A 17,007-nucleotide genomic window follows, 5' to 3' on the forward strand; every position below is an offset into this window, starting at 1 on the left:
TACTTTTAAGTGCATTTTCAACAGTAAACATTTTATAAAATTTTATATTTATTTTATACTCATGAAAATATGACTTTTGAAGCTTGCAACAGTAATATGTAGTACATTTTCGATTTTAAATCATATTTGTATTTATGTTCCTGGTTAATGTTTGCTTAAGAAAATATCAAATTTATTCATTAAAATTCAATAATACCATTAACAATCACAAACCTGCCAAAGTTTTGGTTGAACAAGCTAAATCAGAGCAGACACGTGATATTTGTACACAAAAAATATATGTAATAATCTAATAAAAATATATTTTTACATTGTTTTATGATTTTAATTTCTGAATAAATTCCATATATTCAAAAATTTGGTTAAAACTTCATTTTCAAAATGTTTAGCGGTTTGCAACCTTCTACAAAGTTGTTTCTTGTCTTATTTTGCACATTTTGATGAGTAAATGACACATGAAACACATCATTTCATAAGTTTTCTGAACTGTTAGTATAAAGTTTCCAATAAATAATAAAGAAATTTAAAACCAAAAAACATAAAATAGAGGTATCTCAGAAATTTCCCGATGAAACATTTCGCTCTAAGAAGCATTGGAAAGCTGAGAAAATTTCCTATAAGACACATTTGAAAGTAGCGATGACTATTTTTTCCTGAAAAGTTTGTTCTAGAAAACGCACCGTGCCAAATCACCAAACCGGTCAGACCTTTTTTAATTTACAGATTTTCTAATACACACGTGCCTATTTTGTATGACAAACTAAGGATGCAAAGCGGAATCTTTTGACAAGGGGAATGCACAATTTTTACCATTTTCATCGTAATGTAAAATTAAAAATTTATAAAATGTATACAGTCCAGACTCGATTATCCGAAGCCTCGATTATCCGGAGTTTCGATTATCCGAAGTTCGATTATCAGAAGTTTTGTATGGTACTTCCGATATTCGAATCACGAAGAAAAAAAAATCCTTCTTCGTGTTTTTTTTTTCATTTTCTTCTGATTAACATAAAATTTGAGTGCTACGACCCTATTTAAGTCAAATTTTAGCTGTTCGTTTGCCTATTAAAAAATAAAATGCTTCTTTTTAGTATTCCATCACCGCCATTTTGGTCGCCATCTTAGATTTAAAAATTCTAAATCATTCTAGCGTAGTTTAGGGGTCCCTTTCTTACCTAAAGCTCGACAATCAAAAATTAGACAACGAAAAACAATTTTTTTTTTCGTGGTTCGATTTACCGAAGTAGCCGGGACCGTGGTGTAGGGGTAAGCGTGATTGCCTCTCACCCAGTCGGCCTGGGTTCGATCCCAGACGGTCCCGGTGGCATTTTTCGAGACGAGATTTGTCTGATCACGCCTTCCGTCGGACGGGAAGTAAATGTTGGCCCCGGACTAACCTAAAAAGGTTAGGTCGTTAGCTCAGTCCAGGTGTAGGAGTCGTCTCCCTGGGTCCTGCCTCGGTGGAGTCGCTGGCAGGCAGTTGGACTCACAATCCAAAGGTCGTCAGTTCGAATCCCGGGGTGGATGGAAGCTTAGGTGTAAAAAGAGGTTTGCAATTGCCTCAACAATCAAGCCTTCGAACACCTAGTTTCGAGTAGGAATCTCGCAATCGAGAACGCCAAGGCAAAGCTGTAGAGCGAATAATTTTTTTTATTTAACGAAGTTTCGATTATCTGAAATTTTTCCGAGGCCTCCGGATAATCGAGTCTGGACTGTAGTGAAAAAAGGTGCAGGTGGTTATGTTACACATGACCAGTATGACAAAGAACTTTGCAAGATGATTGTTGAAATTTTCGATTAGAATGTCCGGTCCGTCCTATCGAACTAAGGGGACGGAAATTGCAAGTGGAGCTGAAATAGAAATAGAAGTGAAATCAATTGACTTTCCTTCACCACTCGAAAGTTACCATGATGCGGAAATGTTTTTGCAAGGCTGTTGCAAGCAATCGGTGGCAGTAAAGGAGATTTGAACAGCAGACATTAAAACTGCCCTTTACAGTGCTCTAATTGATTACGAGATAGTTATTCTAAATTTCCAGAAACCACTCCGGCCACTCCGGATTGTGGCCACTACTGCCGAAATGTCAAATTTAATGTCCAGTATCAAAAACCATAAAGTCTGATACCCATATTGCCCCAACTCTAACAGTTCGGCAAATGTCCCCCCATCGGTAAATCCGCGGGGCCTCCGGCCACTCCGGATTGTGGCCACTACTGCCGAAATGTCAAATTTCATGTCCAGTATCAAAAACCATAAAGTTTGATACCCATATTGCCCCAACTCTTACGGTTCGGCAAATGTCCCCCCATCGGAACATCCGAGGGAGCCTCCGGCCACTCCGGATTGTGGCCACTACTGCCGAAATGTCAAATTTAATGTCCAGTATCAAAAACCATAAAGTTTGATACCCATATTGCCCCAACTCTTACGGTTCGGCAAATGTCCCCCCATCGGAACATCCGCGGGGCCTCCGGCCACTCCGGATTGTGGCCACTACTGCCGAAATGTCAAATTTCATATCCAGTATCAAAAACCATAAAGTTTGATACCCATATTGGTCCATCTCTTACGGTCCGGCAAATGTCCCCCCATCGGAACATCCGCGGGGTCTCCGGCCACTCCGGATTGTGGCCACTACTGCCGAAATGTCAAATTTCATGTCCAGTATCAAAAACCATAAAGTTTGATACCCATATTGCCCCAACTCTTACGGTCCGACAAATGTCCCCCCATCGGAACATCCGCGGGGCCTCCGGCCACTCCGGATTGTGGCCACTACTGCCGAAATGTCAAATTTAATGTCCAGTATCAAAAACCATAAAGTTTGATACCCATATTGCCCCAACTCTTACGGTCCGACAAATGTCCCCCCATCGGAACATCCGAGGGGGCCTCCGGCCACTCCAGTCCAGGTGGTGGCCAGTTCCAATGATCGACTCCCGCGACTGGCATGTCTTAGCTGGTCCTTGCCTCCAAGCCATCTGCTCCCGGACCTCCAGGCCGTCTGCTACCGGGCCACCAGACCATCTGCTTCTGATGTGTTCTCGTCGACGTCCAGCAATGGAATGAATTTTCGGGACCGACTGAGCCTCGTTTTGTTGCCTCGTCGACGATCCGAAAATTATGAGGTGGAGTGGGGGTGATTTTAGATACATCAATCTCACGTCTCTCGATTGACTGATTGGGAAACGTTCGTTCATCCAACCAGCGTGCACCAAAAAGAGGGGAAATTTGCCGAGAGGGGAATTCGTCACGTAACGTTTTCGCTTCGCGAAAATTTTGGATTGACACCACGTATAGAAACCTTAGGACAAAGTTCTTTGTCAAAACTAGCTTTTCATAGCCATAGCCTTCTGAAAGAACCGAACGAACGTAAAAAATGTGTTAAACTCGGTAATTGGTAATGCAATGAGTTCGATTTTTCTAACACTTTTCGTATGTATCCAACTTGGAATGGGTGGAATAGGTTTATGGTTGCACAAACCTATTCCACTCATTCTATTTTGACCAAACCCATGAACACAATCTACGCACCCAACCTACACCACGGTCTTTCTTATCACATGACGATTCTCTCTCCCGCTGTTACAGCGCGCGCGTCCTCCCCACACACAAAAACCTTTCTGCCTCTCCGTCGAGAGCTGTTCCGTGTTGGCGTGTTTAGTGCCGCGCTCTCTCTCGCGCTGCTATTTTCCACCGGAGTCGAGTGTTATTCATTTGACATTGAACCAACCGAACCGAACTTCGCCAGCAGCACCGTATTAACCACAGCCCCAAAGTCGTCGCGCGTTCCGCAGGAGGCTCGTTCTAGGTTCTCCTGAAAGGCTGCTCGAGAATCATTCCCAGGAGTGGTGCTACGAGGATACTTCAAGGATCGTACTGGTTGGTTTAGGGCGTCAGTCGTTGAGCTACGCTTCGAAGATTCGGTACGGTTTCCGAGAGTTCCAACAACAAGGACTCTTGCGCGGTGTTGAAATTTTGATAGTCGTGTGTTCGCACTTGTGTGGTGGTCACTGTTCTTGTAGTCTGTTGTGTGGTGTTACTAGTGCGAAGAACTAAGCTGCAAGATGTCCGGTAAGGTGCTACTGTCCGAAGATTCGGTCTACCAGCAGATTCAGGCGTACTACAAGGAGCATGGATCTTCCATCAACATTAAGAAGATCTTCGAGGAGGATGACATTCGCTTCGACAAGTTCAGGTGAGTTGTGTAGCAATGCAATGTTGCTCCAAATTCAACGCTTGCTGTGTTGGCGAGTAACATTTCTTGACTTTTTTTTGATAAGGTCCTATAAACAAATGTAAACATTGAGTGTATCCCTTTCACACCTTATGTCAAAGTCGATCGGAGTAAGCGGGATACACTCAATGTTTACATTTGTTTATAGGACCTTATCAAAAAAAAGTCAAGATTTGACCCTCGCGAGCGGTTTCAAAGTGAAAGTGAATGAACTGCTGGCTAAAAATAGCTCCCATTGACGATTGATTTCAGCTTGAAGCTGTCGACTCCGGAGGACGGCGATATTCTGCTGGACTACTCGAAGAACCGCATCACGGACGATGCGTGGAACATGCTGCTGGAGTTGGCCGAGTCGCGGGACGTGGTCAAGACCCGGAACGACATGTTTGGCGGTGAACGTATCAACATCACCGAGGACCGGGCCGTGCTGCACATTGCCCTGCGTAACCGCTCGAACAAGCCGATCCTGGTCGACGGCAAGGACGTCATGCCGGAGGTGAACGCCGTGCTGGAGCACATGAAGGAGTTCACCGAGCAGGTGCTGAACGGCGTCTGGCGTGGCTACACAAACAAGAAGATCAGCGATGTCGTCAACATCGGCATCGGAGGTTCCGATCTGGGCCCGCTGATGGTCAGCGAAGCGCTGAAACATTACAACACCGGCATCCGGTCGCACTTTGTGTCCAACGTTGACGGTACGCACATTGCCGAAACGCTGAAGAAGCTCGACCCGGAGACGACTCTCTTCATCATTGCCTCCAAGACGTTCACCACGCAGGAGACAATCACCAACGCCACTGCCGCCAAGAACTGGTTCCTGGAGCGCTGCGGCGAGAAGGAACATGTCGCCAAGCACTTTGTAGCGCTGTCGACCAACAAGGAAAAGGTGTCCGCCTTCGGCATCGACACCAAGAACATGTTCGCCTTCTGGGACTGGGTCGGTGGACGCTACTCGCTGTGGTCCGCCATCGGTCTGTCCATCTGCCTGTCCATCGGCTTTGACAACTTTGAGAAGCTGCTAGAGGGTGCCCACTACATGGACAACCACTTCCTGACGGCGCCCCTCAATGAAAATGTAAGATAATTAGTCCATAAACCCGCCTTCCCACTGTCTAAAGTCCAACTTCCACTCAAAAGGCCCCCGTCATCCTGGCCCTGATGGGCATCTGGTACTCGAACTTTTACGGAGCGGAAACTCAAGCCCTGCTGCCGTACGATCAGTATCTGCACCGATTTGCGGCCTACTTCCAGCAGGGTGACATGGAGAGCAACGGCAAGGGCGTGACCAAGGCAGGGCAGAAGGTCAACTTCAACACCGGACCGATCGTGTGGGGCGAGCCCGGAACGAACGGCCAGCATGCATTTTACCAGCTGATTCATCAGGTAAGTTTTTGGGGGGTTTGTGTGATGCAATGTGGTGAAAAAAAATGATTTGCTAGTAGAGAGTGAGGGCACGGCACGCGGTTGGAGCAAACGACCGATTTCATAATCGTGATGTGATATGGATAGAGATTTTATTGGTTGGTGGCGACGATGCTCAGTGAGTGTAAATTTAGCAAATTGAAATCGATTTTTATCAACGATTCATAAATATAATACATTTTATTTACTGGTTTCATGTTCAACGTACCGTCAGTGGGGGTGACTACGGGCCGATATACTTCTCGTGCAAAAATCTTTTTCAACTTTTCAACGACATTTCACGAGAAAATAATCTTAGATATATTTTGCCCACACTTTTCTAAAATAATGCTCAGTCTTATTAAACTCACTTCCACTTCAGCAGTTTTTCTTTTTTCTAAAATGTATTAGCTATGGGAGAACATCTGGAGTTTTTTCAAAGGTCCTCTAAACAAAATTTTCATTTTTTTGCTTTTTGGGTATTTTTGAATACTCCTGACTCAAGGCGGTTTAAAAACACCCAAAAAGCAAAAAATGAAAGTTATGTTTAAAAAAAACTCTTGAACTGTAATTTTTAACCACACGAATCCGGTACTCCAATAAGTAGCATGAAACAAAAATGATGTCCCAATGCAGAAAACGTATCAAGCCATGTGTTAAACATTCCAATGAAAAAGGGAACCTCGGATTTTTTTTTGCCGATCTTTAATTTTTTTTTTCATAAAAATGCAAGTTTTCAAAATGCGTATGGGTCATTCCAGGTCAACTGAGTACACTTTTGGACTCGACCTTCACCGACTTGGACCAAACTTAAAGGGAACTTGCATCTATCGATAGTTAACAGAAATTCCAAGTTTGGTGCTGATTGGACCATCCCTCTATTTTTGGCACCGCTCTCTTTTTTGACGATTTTCTAAAAAACTTTTTTTTTCTTTTAATCATAACTTTGCAACTATTTGAGCAAAAGACTTTCTAAAGGTTGCATTTTATAGAAAATTGTCCAAGGAATTCGATAAAAATAAAATGTTAACCATTAAATGCCCACTAATATTATATTTGAACGTTTTAAGTAAATTCAGTTTTGACCAATTCCTTATATTTTTATTTGTTTTATTTTATCACCATCGTGTTTCCCGGACAATTTTACATAACAATCAATGGAGACCTCAAACTAAAATGAACTATTGGCGATTTTACTGAAAAAAGTTTGATTTTGCGCTGCACTCTGTCCTATGAATTCAAATCCAAAATAAGTTTCTCACATATAAAAACCGATCTATGCGGGATTCATCCCTTTTTGTTGAAAAGTACACCATGTTCTTCCGAGAGATATGGCCACATTGTTTCATTTTGACAAAAACAAATGCAGTTTTCGATGTATTAAAATATTTCCCATAAATGACAATTTCTGAAAATATATTGAAACTACTTACTTTTCCTGTAATTCTCGAGAGACGAAACCTTTAATTACCAACGCTGAAAAGTTCGACTTTTCAGCACTGAAATAGTAACATTTTTCAATATTGTTTTGTCCATCGATTTCAGCAAACTAACTGTAGAAAAATCATCTAAAAAAAAAAAATAAAGATCCCTGCTTTTTGGTGCCAAATATCAGACCTGCCCATTTTTTATCTTAAATTTTTCTATCAAAAACACCGTGCATTACATTTCCAAATGATTTTTAACATTATTTCACACCACCATGTTGGCCCCTATCTAGGACATATTCCCAGATTACTTTGGAGAATTTTTGGGGATTGTATTTATGCTAAACAATCCAAAAATACAAGGTATTTATTTCGTGATTCGTTTATCTATCGGCAGTGAAATAATTGCGAGGACTTCGAATAATCTTGTCCGGACAGTCTATAATGTTGCTGTATTTTTTTTCTCAGGAATCAGAAAATAACGAACCGTCGTAAGCTATTTAGAAAAATTTAGAACCTTTAGAACGTTGAAACATGTTCACGGCAATCTCACCAGCTAGCACCTAAAGCTGCTTTTACACCATCATAAAGTAGCCCCAAATGTCTCAATTTGGTCTGGCAACAACTCCTGAATCTGTGGAAACACGACAACACGCCATTACACGTATTTAGCACTATCTTTGTGGGGATATAAATTCCCGCGCGATAGTTTGTTGTTGACCGTTGTTCGCCATCAGCACCTAACGTGCGAAGTAACATGCTATTTTTCAGTTCAACTTTTTATGTATAGCCTGGTGTACATCATTCGCGAGCAAACATTTGAATTGTTAGGTGAAATTGGGACAGCTTAAGAATTAAAAAAGCGAGGTTTGGTTGAAATTGAAATGATAATTTTCTAAAGTTTATTTCCCAAAAAAAAACAGTGTTTTTTGAATTTTATCTTGATAACTAACATACCAAAAATCCCCTACAAGTGTAGGTCCTTAAGATTGTAAATATATGACCACCCACTCAAAGGGTCACGCGATAACCATCGTGCTCCGGTGGAAAAATTAGCATAAAACCATTCCAAATTTCTTCACCTGCCAAGGTGGTCACAAATTCAGGACAAGTACCTTGGTCCTTAAAAATCCCCACTCCACCTTCCTCACTCTGGCTTTAAGTCAGTACGCGGTTAATCACCTGATCCGACACCACCAGGGTTTCGCTGGCTGGTGTGGGGTGTGATTCCGATAATGTATCACATTTTCGCACGCTTCCACCCCCAACGGGGCAGCTCTGGTGGCCACGTGGAGGTCCGGCAGGTGATTAAAGACCAGCTCCCTTTACCACAATTTCAACTAATTTAAAACCTTTCCACGAGCTGTATTGTTTTTTTGGAGCGAAGGCAAATGAAATCTAGTACTTTGGCACGAAACAGAACCATAAAGGCAATCAAAAGTCAATCTTGGCTCTAGTGTTGAACCAAATCCGACATACTTCAAGTGATGTTGTAAGGGGAAAAAAGGTGAAAAGGTCAACACAATTCCGAAACGTGGAGTGATTTACATTCCTAATAAATTTATGGTACGCCTCATAATTTCAAGTGTTTGATTATTCATGATGGCGAACTTGAGGTCCGAGTGAGTTGACTCGAACTCAAATTAAGTTCTAAATTAATGAGTGCTGAATTTTAGTGACTATTTCGCGTGTTTGATCCGATTTTGGCAATTTACAGCGAACTTTTCTTGTAATCCTTTTAATGGGTGCGATTTATGGCTTGAGCAAGATTAGACTTTTTTTTACGATGAACTGCTGAACATAATTTGAACTTGAGCAATACATAGAAAAAATATTGTTTCTAAATCAAATCGTGAAATTCTAACATTTTTGAGCATTCGATATTTTGCAATTGGGTATAGTTTAGGAAATAAAGGATACCTGAAAAATAGGGAGAACTAGATTAAACATTATTGTACAAATAGCTGAATATTCAATCATCAAAAAATTACAAATATTTACCTTTTTTGAACATTTTTACGTATCTTTTTCAGTCGGGAATGGGCAAAAAGGCTTCAAACATAAAAACAGTTTTCATATTATCGAAAGATTTGATATATTACTGAGAATTCATGAATAAAATGTTTTATCAAATATTATGCCTGTATCGAAAAATAGAAAAAATATCAAAATATGTCCGAATTTGTTTTAAAACAAATAAGTAAATTATTGTCTGATTACTTTTGGTTTGAATTATTTTTCTGCTTTATGATGAAGTTTTTTTAGAACAATTTAGGTTTTATATGGTATCAATAACTCAATGATGGCTCTGGATGTAAATCTCAAAAATAGAAAATTTATTTTAGAAAAATAATTAAGATACGCAAAATTCTTCTACAATAGTAGTTTATGCAACAAGTTGCAAAAAGAAGATTTTTTCAGCACGAGTTGTACATTTATCCAACAAGGTTTACCGAGTTGGATAAATACGACGAGTGCTGAAAAAATCAAGCTTTGCAACGAGTTGCTTACAACATTTTTTGCAATTCCGAAAAACGCTTATTTAATGGAATTTTATGTCAAACATTCATGTGTTTAGTAAATTCATCGTTCCAAACAAAACAATATTGAAAAATGTTACTTTTCGATACTAGTGCTGAAAAGTTCCATTTCATGAGCATGAGCATGAGCATGAGAGATCACCCATGGTTGCCCCTCCGTTGCTGAACAGAACCGTAATATCCTTTCAGTACTACTGATTATATGCTTCGACGATCTAGTGGTGTTTCCCTTATCAACAGCATGTATGAATGCGCTGAAAAGATAAAACACCATGATTGCTAAAGCTAGATCAGTTGCGAATAGGTAACAGTCATTGGCCACCAACGGCGCCCGCCATGTCAGTTTGTAGACCTCGATTTTAAGGGACGGGAATATTAGTTAGCGCAGGTTGCTACTAGGGCAGCTGATTTACTCTGTGCTTACACCCCACAAGCGCCAGGAACCTGAAAAATTTGTTAGTAGGATAGGGTGTTTGGTCAGGATTCATCATAGAAGATGATGATGCGACCCAAAATCATAGTGTTTGTTGAAAGGTATTATGTTTTATTCTCAAGGCAAGCAATTGGATGCTGCGGATGAGACATTTCCCGTTTATCGGCTGTTAACTTTTAATTGAAATGGTTTAATCTTAGACAGCCGGCTGTGGAAAGATAGAACCAAAATTGTTGGTAATTACATGATGAAGGATTTAACAGTCTGACTTTTTAATTGAGATGTTTTTACGAGTTTTACATGATTCATGTTTAGTGGGGTACTGATTAACGAAGCGAACGACGAGTTACGATGTTTATCGAGCTGAAATGGTATGATAAGGTTTTGTTGTTATTGCACACCGACGACGAACGCGAAAAAACCCTGCGACCCAACCGAAAGGCATCGCAAATCAGACTGGCTCAATTGTCATCGATGACAACCAGAGCCAGCCGCACCTTTACACACAAACAATCACGCGAAAAAAACGAAAAACACACCGACGACGAACGCGAAAAAAAACACGACCCGACGGAAAGGCATCGCAATTCAAACTGAGGAAATGAAGAGTAAGAAGACAACATAAAAAAAAATAAAACCCAATCACCTAAAACCTAATCACATAAAATCTATCACCCCATGTAAACAAAGAGCGACACAAAAGAGACGAAAATTATCACGAAAAAACAGGACTGCGCGTCCCAAGAAGCACTGCACTTTTGATGGCATTATTCAATTATTATGCCCAATCACCCCATGCACACAAACAGCGACACAAAAGAGACGAAAATTATCACGAGAAAACAGGACTGCGCGTCCCAAGAAGCACTGCACTTTTGATGGCATTATTCAATTATTATGCCCAATCACCCCATGCACACAAAGAGCGACACAAAAGAGACGAAAATTATCACGAAAAAACAGGACTACGCGTCCCAAGAAGCACTGCACTTTTGATGGCATCATTCAATTATTATGCCCAATCACCCCATGCACACAAACAGCGACACAAAAGAGACTAAAATTATCTCGAAAAAACAGGACTGCGCGTCCCCAGAAGCACTGCACTTTTGATGGCATCATTCAATTATTATGCCCAATCACCCCATGCACACAAAGAGCGACACAAAAGAGACGAAAATTATCACGAGAAAACAGGACTGCGCGTCCCAAGAAGCACTGCACTTTTGATGGCATTATTCAATTATTATGCCCAATCACCCCATGCACACAAAGAGCGACACAAAAGAGACGAAAATTATCATGAAAAAACAGGACTGCGCGTCCCCAGAAGCACTGCACTTTTGATCCTAGTGCTGAAAAGTTCCATTTCAGTACTGAAAAGTAGAACTTTTCAGCACTGTTATTGAAAGGTATTAATTTTCCATTCTGTTATTTGTGGTAGGGAAAAGTAGGCCGTTTCGTTTCTCCAGAAGGGCAGGAAAAGTTGACAGTTTCATAGTGGAATTGCAAAAACAACATTTTTGCAATTCCGTCGTGAAACTACTTACTTTTCCTGTCATTCTTGAACGACGAAATAGCCTACTTTTCTGTACCAAAAATAACAGAATCGAATAGCAACACTTTTCAAAATAAATGCTGAAAAGTTCTACTTTTCAGCACTGAAATGGGTGCTGAAAAGTTGAACTTTTCAGCACTTGTTTCGAAAAGTAACACTTTTCAACATTTTTTTGATTTAAACGTTTTATAGACAAAATACATGAAAATTTGACTTAGAATTTCACTCAATGGGTGTTTTTCGGAATTGCAAAAAATGTTGTATGGAACTCGTTGCAAAACTTGATTTTTTCAGCAATCGTCGTATTTATCCAACTCGGTGAACCTCGTTGGATAAATGTACGACTCGTGCTGAAAAAATCCTCTTTTTGCAACTTGTTGCATAAACTACTATTAGAAAATCATTTTTTGATAAATAAGTTATGCTATATAATTTTCGCAAAAAAAAGCTATTTTTATATTTTGTATTTTTTTTTATTTGAATTGAATTGTTCATCAATTCATAAGTCATTATAAATAAGCCATTTTACATCATTGGTTTAAACATACAAGCCTCCATACAAATTTGGGAACTGTCCATAAAAAAGTTCTATGCAAATATTTAAAAATCTTTTTAAAAATTTCCTGATCTATTTGGTGTCTTCAGCACTGCTGTAGGTTATCATTAGGTCTATTCAGAAAAAAAGAACCACGGGAAAATAGCAAATTTTTAATTAACTTTTTATCACAAAAAATCGATTTTGACAAACTTTACTTCTTTTGATTTTTTCAGTTTTTGATATTTGACGGGCATTTTTGAGAAAATAAAATTATGATATTTTTCATGTAGCTATTATCAGGAAAAAGCTTCCAAATATATTTTTTGCAATTCCGTCGTTAAACTACTTACTTTTCCTGTCATTCTTGAACGACGAAATAGCCTACTTTTCTGTACCAAAACTAACAGAATCGAATAGCAACACTTTTCAGCACTTGTTTCGAAAAGTAAAATTTTTCAACATTTTTTTTTATTTAAACGATTTATTGACAAAATACATGAAAATTTGACTTAAAATTTTACTTAATGGGTGTTTTTCGAAATTGCAAAAAATGTTGTATGGAACTTGTTGCAAAACTTGATTATTTCCGCATTCTTCGTATTTATCCAACTCGGTGAACCTCGTTGGATAAATGTACGACTCGTGCTGAAAAAATCCTCTTTTTGCACCTTGTTGCATAACTATTTTGGATACAGATATTATAATTAAATAATGGCATCAGTAGTGCGGTTCCTGTGTGGACGCGCAGTCCTGTTTTTTCGTGTTATTTTCCGTCTCTTTTGTGTCGCTGTTCGAGTGCATTGGGTGATTGGCTATTATAATTAAATAATGGCATCAGTAGTGCGGTGCCTGTGTGGACGCGCAGTCCTGTTTTTTCGTGTTATTTTCCGTCTATTTTGTGTCGCTGTTCGAGTGCATGGGGTGATTGGCTATTATAATTAAATAATGGCATCAGTAGTGTGGTGCTTTTCGGGACGCGCAGTTCTGTTTTTTTTTACCTTCTTTTTTTTCATTGTTTTTTTTCCACTCGCGTTCGTTGGCCGATGAGTTTTTTTGTGTTGTTCTCTATTTATAGTTTTCTATAAAAACGTACCTATTTTTTTTTTTTTTGAGACTAGCAAGTCGTATTGCTGGATTAAGCCCTTTCTATATCATTTCAATAATCATTTCAATAAATGAAGCCCTTCTTACATCACCGTTGATCGGAAGGCACGCCGACGGAGAATTTCTGGAGAATCGCGGTCGAATTAATACTATATTTAAATCCCTAGATAGCTATCTTTCCGCAGCCGGCTGCCTAATATTTTTAAAATTTCAACCGATAAACAAATTGCTTATGGTCGCATCACCTACCACAGTGAATCCTGACCTCATACCCATCTTACTAACCCCTCAAAACTCATGTGATACTTTGTCGGAGACGCAGTCGATTTGGCGGTCCCATCACTCAAGTATCGGACTAACATTCCCATCCACTTCCCCGTGTCTTACCTCTGGTCGTGGCCGGCGTCGGTATTGATCAGCATGATAGGGACCTTTGAAAATTGCGAAGGGGTGATGATTGGTTCCTACTTTCCATCTGTGGTCCACGGAGCAATGTTTGGGGGTCCTGGTCAATAACGAAGTAGCAGCTACGGGTAGACACCAATGCTATGCTATGCTATGCTTGTTGCATAACTATTTTGGATACAAAATTCATTTTGGAATCAGAAAGTGTTATTGTGATTTTTTGATAAAATACACCGTAGAGTTAAAGATTTTCAAGCTGAAATTTTCAGAACAATCTTCTTTCAATTTATTTTAAAATAGTGTCAATCCTTTTACATTTATGAAAAAATATATTTCGAGTGCTGAGAAAATTCTCTGATTTTTTTTACATTGTTGATCCTACCCTTGGTTGCTAGTCTTGCAATGAATTTAAATTACGAAAAATGAATTGAGGTTCTAAGTACAGTAGTTGTTCGGTAACTGGGCGTTGTTTAACTGGGTTGCTTTTAACTTGGGCGTTCGCTAACTGGGCCGTAGCCCAGTTAAAAAGCAGACAAACGTCAAAAACCCAAAACAAACCGAAATGACAGAAGGGATAATGGATGCAAAAATCATGTTCAATAAGTAAAAAAAACTTTTTTTCAAAATTTTATTTTATTTCAAGTCGTAAATAATTTCATTTACTTTTATTTTTTTATTTCATCTGGAAAATTTTATGCATCGATGGTCCCCTCGTTGTTTTCGTTCAGCCCAGTTATCGAGCAGCATTCAGTGACTGGGCTACGTTCTCAGCCCAGTTACCGAACAAGTACTGTAGTACCCATTTGGCCCTCAATTTTCAGTCGAAATTTGGAAAACTATTGATCAGCATTACTTGTGTGAAGTTACTATCCTAAGCTGAGATGTGGATTACCTTTCAACAGCTGATTAATTCAAAGTTGGGAATAGAGTTAGCGGGTGAATCGTGTAAATCTACTGAAGGAAAAAAGTTGCAAAATTACATTCGAAATTGCAATTATTTGTCTAAAAAAAATATAAATTAAAAGATTAATAAGTTATGGATGAAATTCGAAAAGCTAAATTCGTTATTCTGGATCGGCTCAAGCTCAACTAGAATTGTTTGAGAATCGCATTTTGTCCAAACATCACAGAGAAAATTATTTACAACCGTCTTGTCAACCATACGTCGACGTGCCTTCCAAGCCACAATGCTAACAAAACAGGCTGGCCATACTCAACAACCTCCCTTCATTTTCTATTTCCAGGGCACCCGTCTGATCCCGTGTGACTTTATCGCCCCGGTCATCACCCACAACCCGGTCGAGGACGGCGCCATGCACAAGATCCTGCTGGCCAACTTCCTGGCCCAAACGGAGGCGCTGATGATGGGCAAGTCCGAGTCGCAGGCCCGTGCCGAGCTGGAGAAGGCCGGTATGTCCGGTGACAAGCTGGAGCAGCTGTTGCCGCACAAGGTCTTCACCGGTAACCGTCCGACCAACTCGATCCTCGTCAAGAAGGTGACCCCGTTCACGCTGGGTGCGCTGATCGCCATGTACGAGCACAAGATCTTCACCCAGGGTGTCATCTGGGACGTCAACTCGTTCGACCAGTGGGGCGTCGAGCTGGGCAAGGCTCTGGCCAAGGCCATCGAGGTCGATCTGAACGACCCCAACAAAACTACCTCCCACGATTCGTCCACCAATGGGCTGATCAACCACATCAAGATTCACTGGGAATAAGCACATATGTTAATGAAAGAAAAAAGATGTTATCAAATATAAAACCATTAACTTATTCTTAAACGTACGTACGTTTAGAGCGTTAAGCAAAAACAAAATGCTAAATTTAGGAAAACGTTGATCATTTCAATAAACCTGCTAGCAGCACTTCATACAACTTTGATTGGTGCAACCCTATATTAGTGCATAAAACCCCCCAAAATAAATTAAATGCTTTCGAAGTAAACTAAAACCACAACTTTTTCACGAAATATCACAATTCCGACAACCTTCGTGTCAGCGCTCAATCTGAGTCCGTTCCTGGTGGTTATTGCCTTTGCTCATTTTCTCTGTGTGAATGCAGCGTGTTTCGTCTAATTAATTACAGTACAGCCGACAGTACAGCAAAGGTAGAAATGACCTGCAGTGAAAGGATTTCTTTTTCCGCATCGTTTTACAAGAAACACGAAACAAAAGGTGTCTCCTGAAGCTTAAAGAAAACCGCCGGCGGTTATTATGACCGGTCATTATGAATATTCATAAAAGAGATAATTTATAGCTTGTTTGGACACGAAGCCGAAACAATAGTCGATGCATAATTTCATAGGAAAAATACGGAATTTTCGTTGTTCTGAGAAATGAAAGAAATCTCCAAGGACTTGTCCACCTGGAAACCAATAATTACAATCTGGACAAATCCATAATTGTTAGCAACTTCGAAAAAAACTATTTCCATAAATACCAGCTTGAACCACTTTTTTTTCTTTCTTTGGCTTTGCTTCGATTTGTTTGTTCAAATTTATTTTTTTAAATAGCGAGTCCGCACTGTACAAAACAGATTCCTCGAAAGCAGGGCTGCTAAGCCGAAGCCACAGTTAATTTTGCCTAGTTCTAAACAATTTGTATGGGAGCAGTGGAACTGGCAGAACGTAAGGCCACGGGAAGACTACGCAAATTGGCGGTGTAGTTTCCACTGCAGTTTGCGCATTTCATGCCAGGTTTTACCTGTTCTGTTTCGATTCTCTTTTTATAGCATCGATTTACATTAAACATGTTATTATTTTTCGGCAAGCTGGTGGTTTTATATAGTTTTTAAATGATGAGTTTTTATACAATGAGTCTAAATTTGTTTGAAGGCACTTGAATGCTCGGTATGTTACAAAAGTCTAGACTTGATTGTTCGAAGTGCACAAACAAGTTTTTTTTTCGTTTTCTTATTTTGGTTCATTGAGCCTCGACATGATGGTGGATTATTGAGAATGGTCCATTTCATTTGGGCGCATACCATTTTCACACCTTATGTAAACTGTCATTTTATGGAAAGGGGCACACTCTTGTTCACCAAAGTCAGGTTCCATTTGTAATTAGCACTTTTCTTGTCAATATTAATAATTGCAGTCAGTACATTCGAAAACAACCTAAACCGTACAACGAAAATTAAAGCGGCCAGCCCTACTGCGCGGTGTTAACTGCAGTGAGAATTCTGAGAACGGCTCACATATCACAGAATCTACAGGGGAGGAAGGATGCGTGGACATACCGGACCGAACACTCCACACGGATCTGAAATTTAATCTTAGAAACAAGAAAATTAAAAAAAAAAGCGGGAAAGGCTCGAGTCTTCGGGCAATCGAGGGTGGATTTTTATTTAAAAAAATAATAATAA

The 17,007-nt window shown here is 39.8% G+C and overlaps 1 protein-coding gene across 1 annotated transcript; it reads left to right on the top strand.

The window, feature by feature from the left end:
• Positions 1 to 3,707: 3,707 nt before the first annotated feature.
• LOC120416730 (glucose-6-phosphate isomerase) lies at positions 3,708 to 15,594 on the top strand. Its single transcript, XM_039578556.2, has 4 exons — positions 3,708 to 4,199; positions 4,491 to 5,313; positions 5,376 to 5,621; positions 14,889 to 15,594. The coding sequence occupies exons 1-4, from the start codon at positions 4,069 to 4,071 to the stop codon at positions 15,360 to 15,362; spliced, it is 1,674 nt and encodes a 557-aa protein (XP_039434490.1). The 5' UTR covers positions 3,708 to 4,068; the 3' UTR covers positions 15,363 to 15,594.
• Positions 15,595 to 17,007: the final 1,413 nt, after the last annotated feature.

The sequence above is a fragment of the Culex pipiens genome, chromosome 2 (genome assembly GCF_016801865.2).
Source record: "Culex pipiens pallens isolate TS chromosome 2, TS_CPP_V2, whole genome shotgun sequence".
Classification (NCBI taxonomy): Eukaryota; Metazoa; Arthropoda; class Insecta; order Diptera; family Culicidae; genus Culex; species Culex pipiens.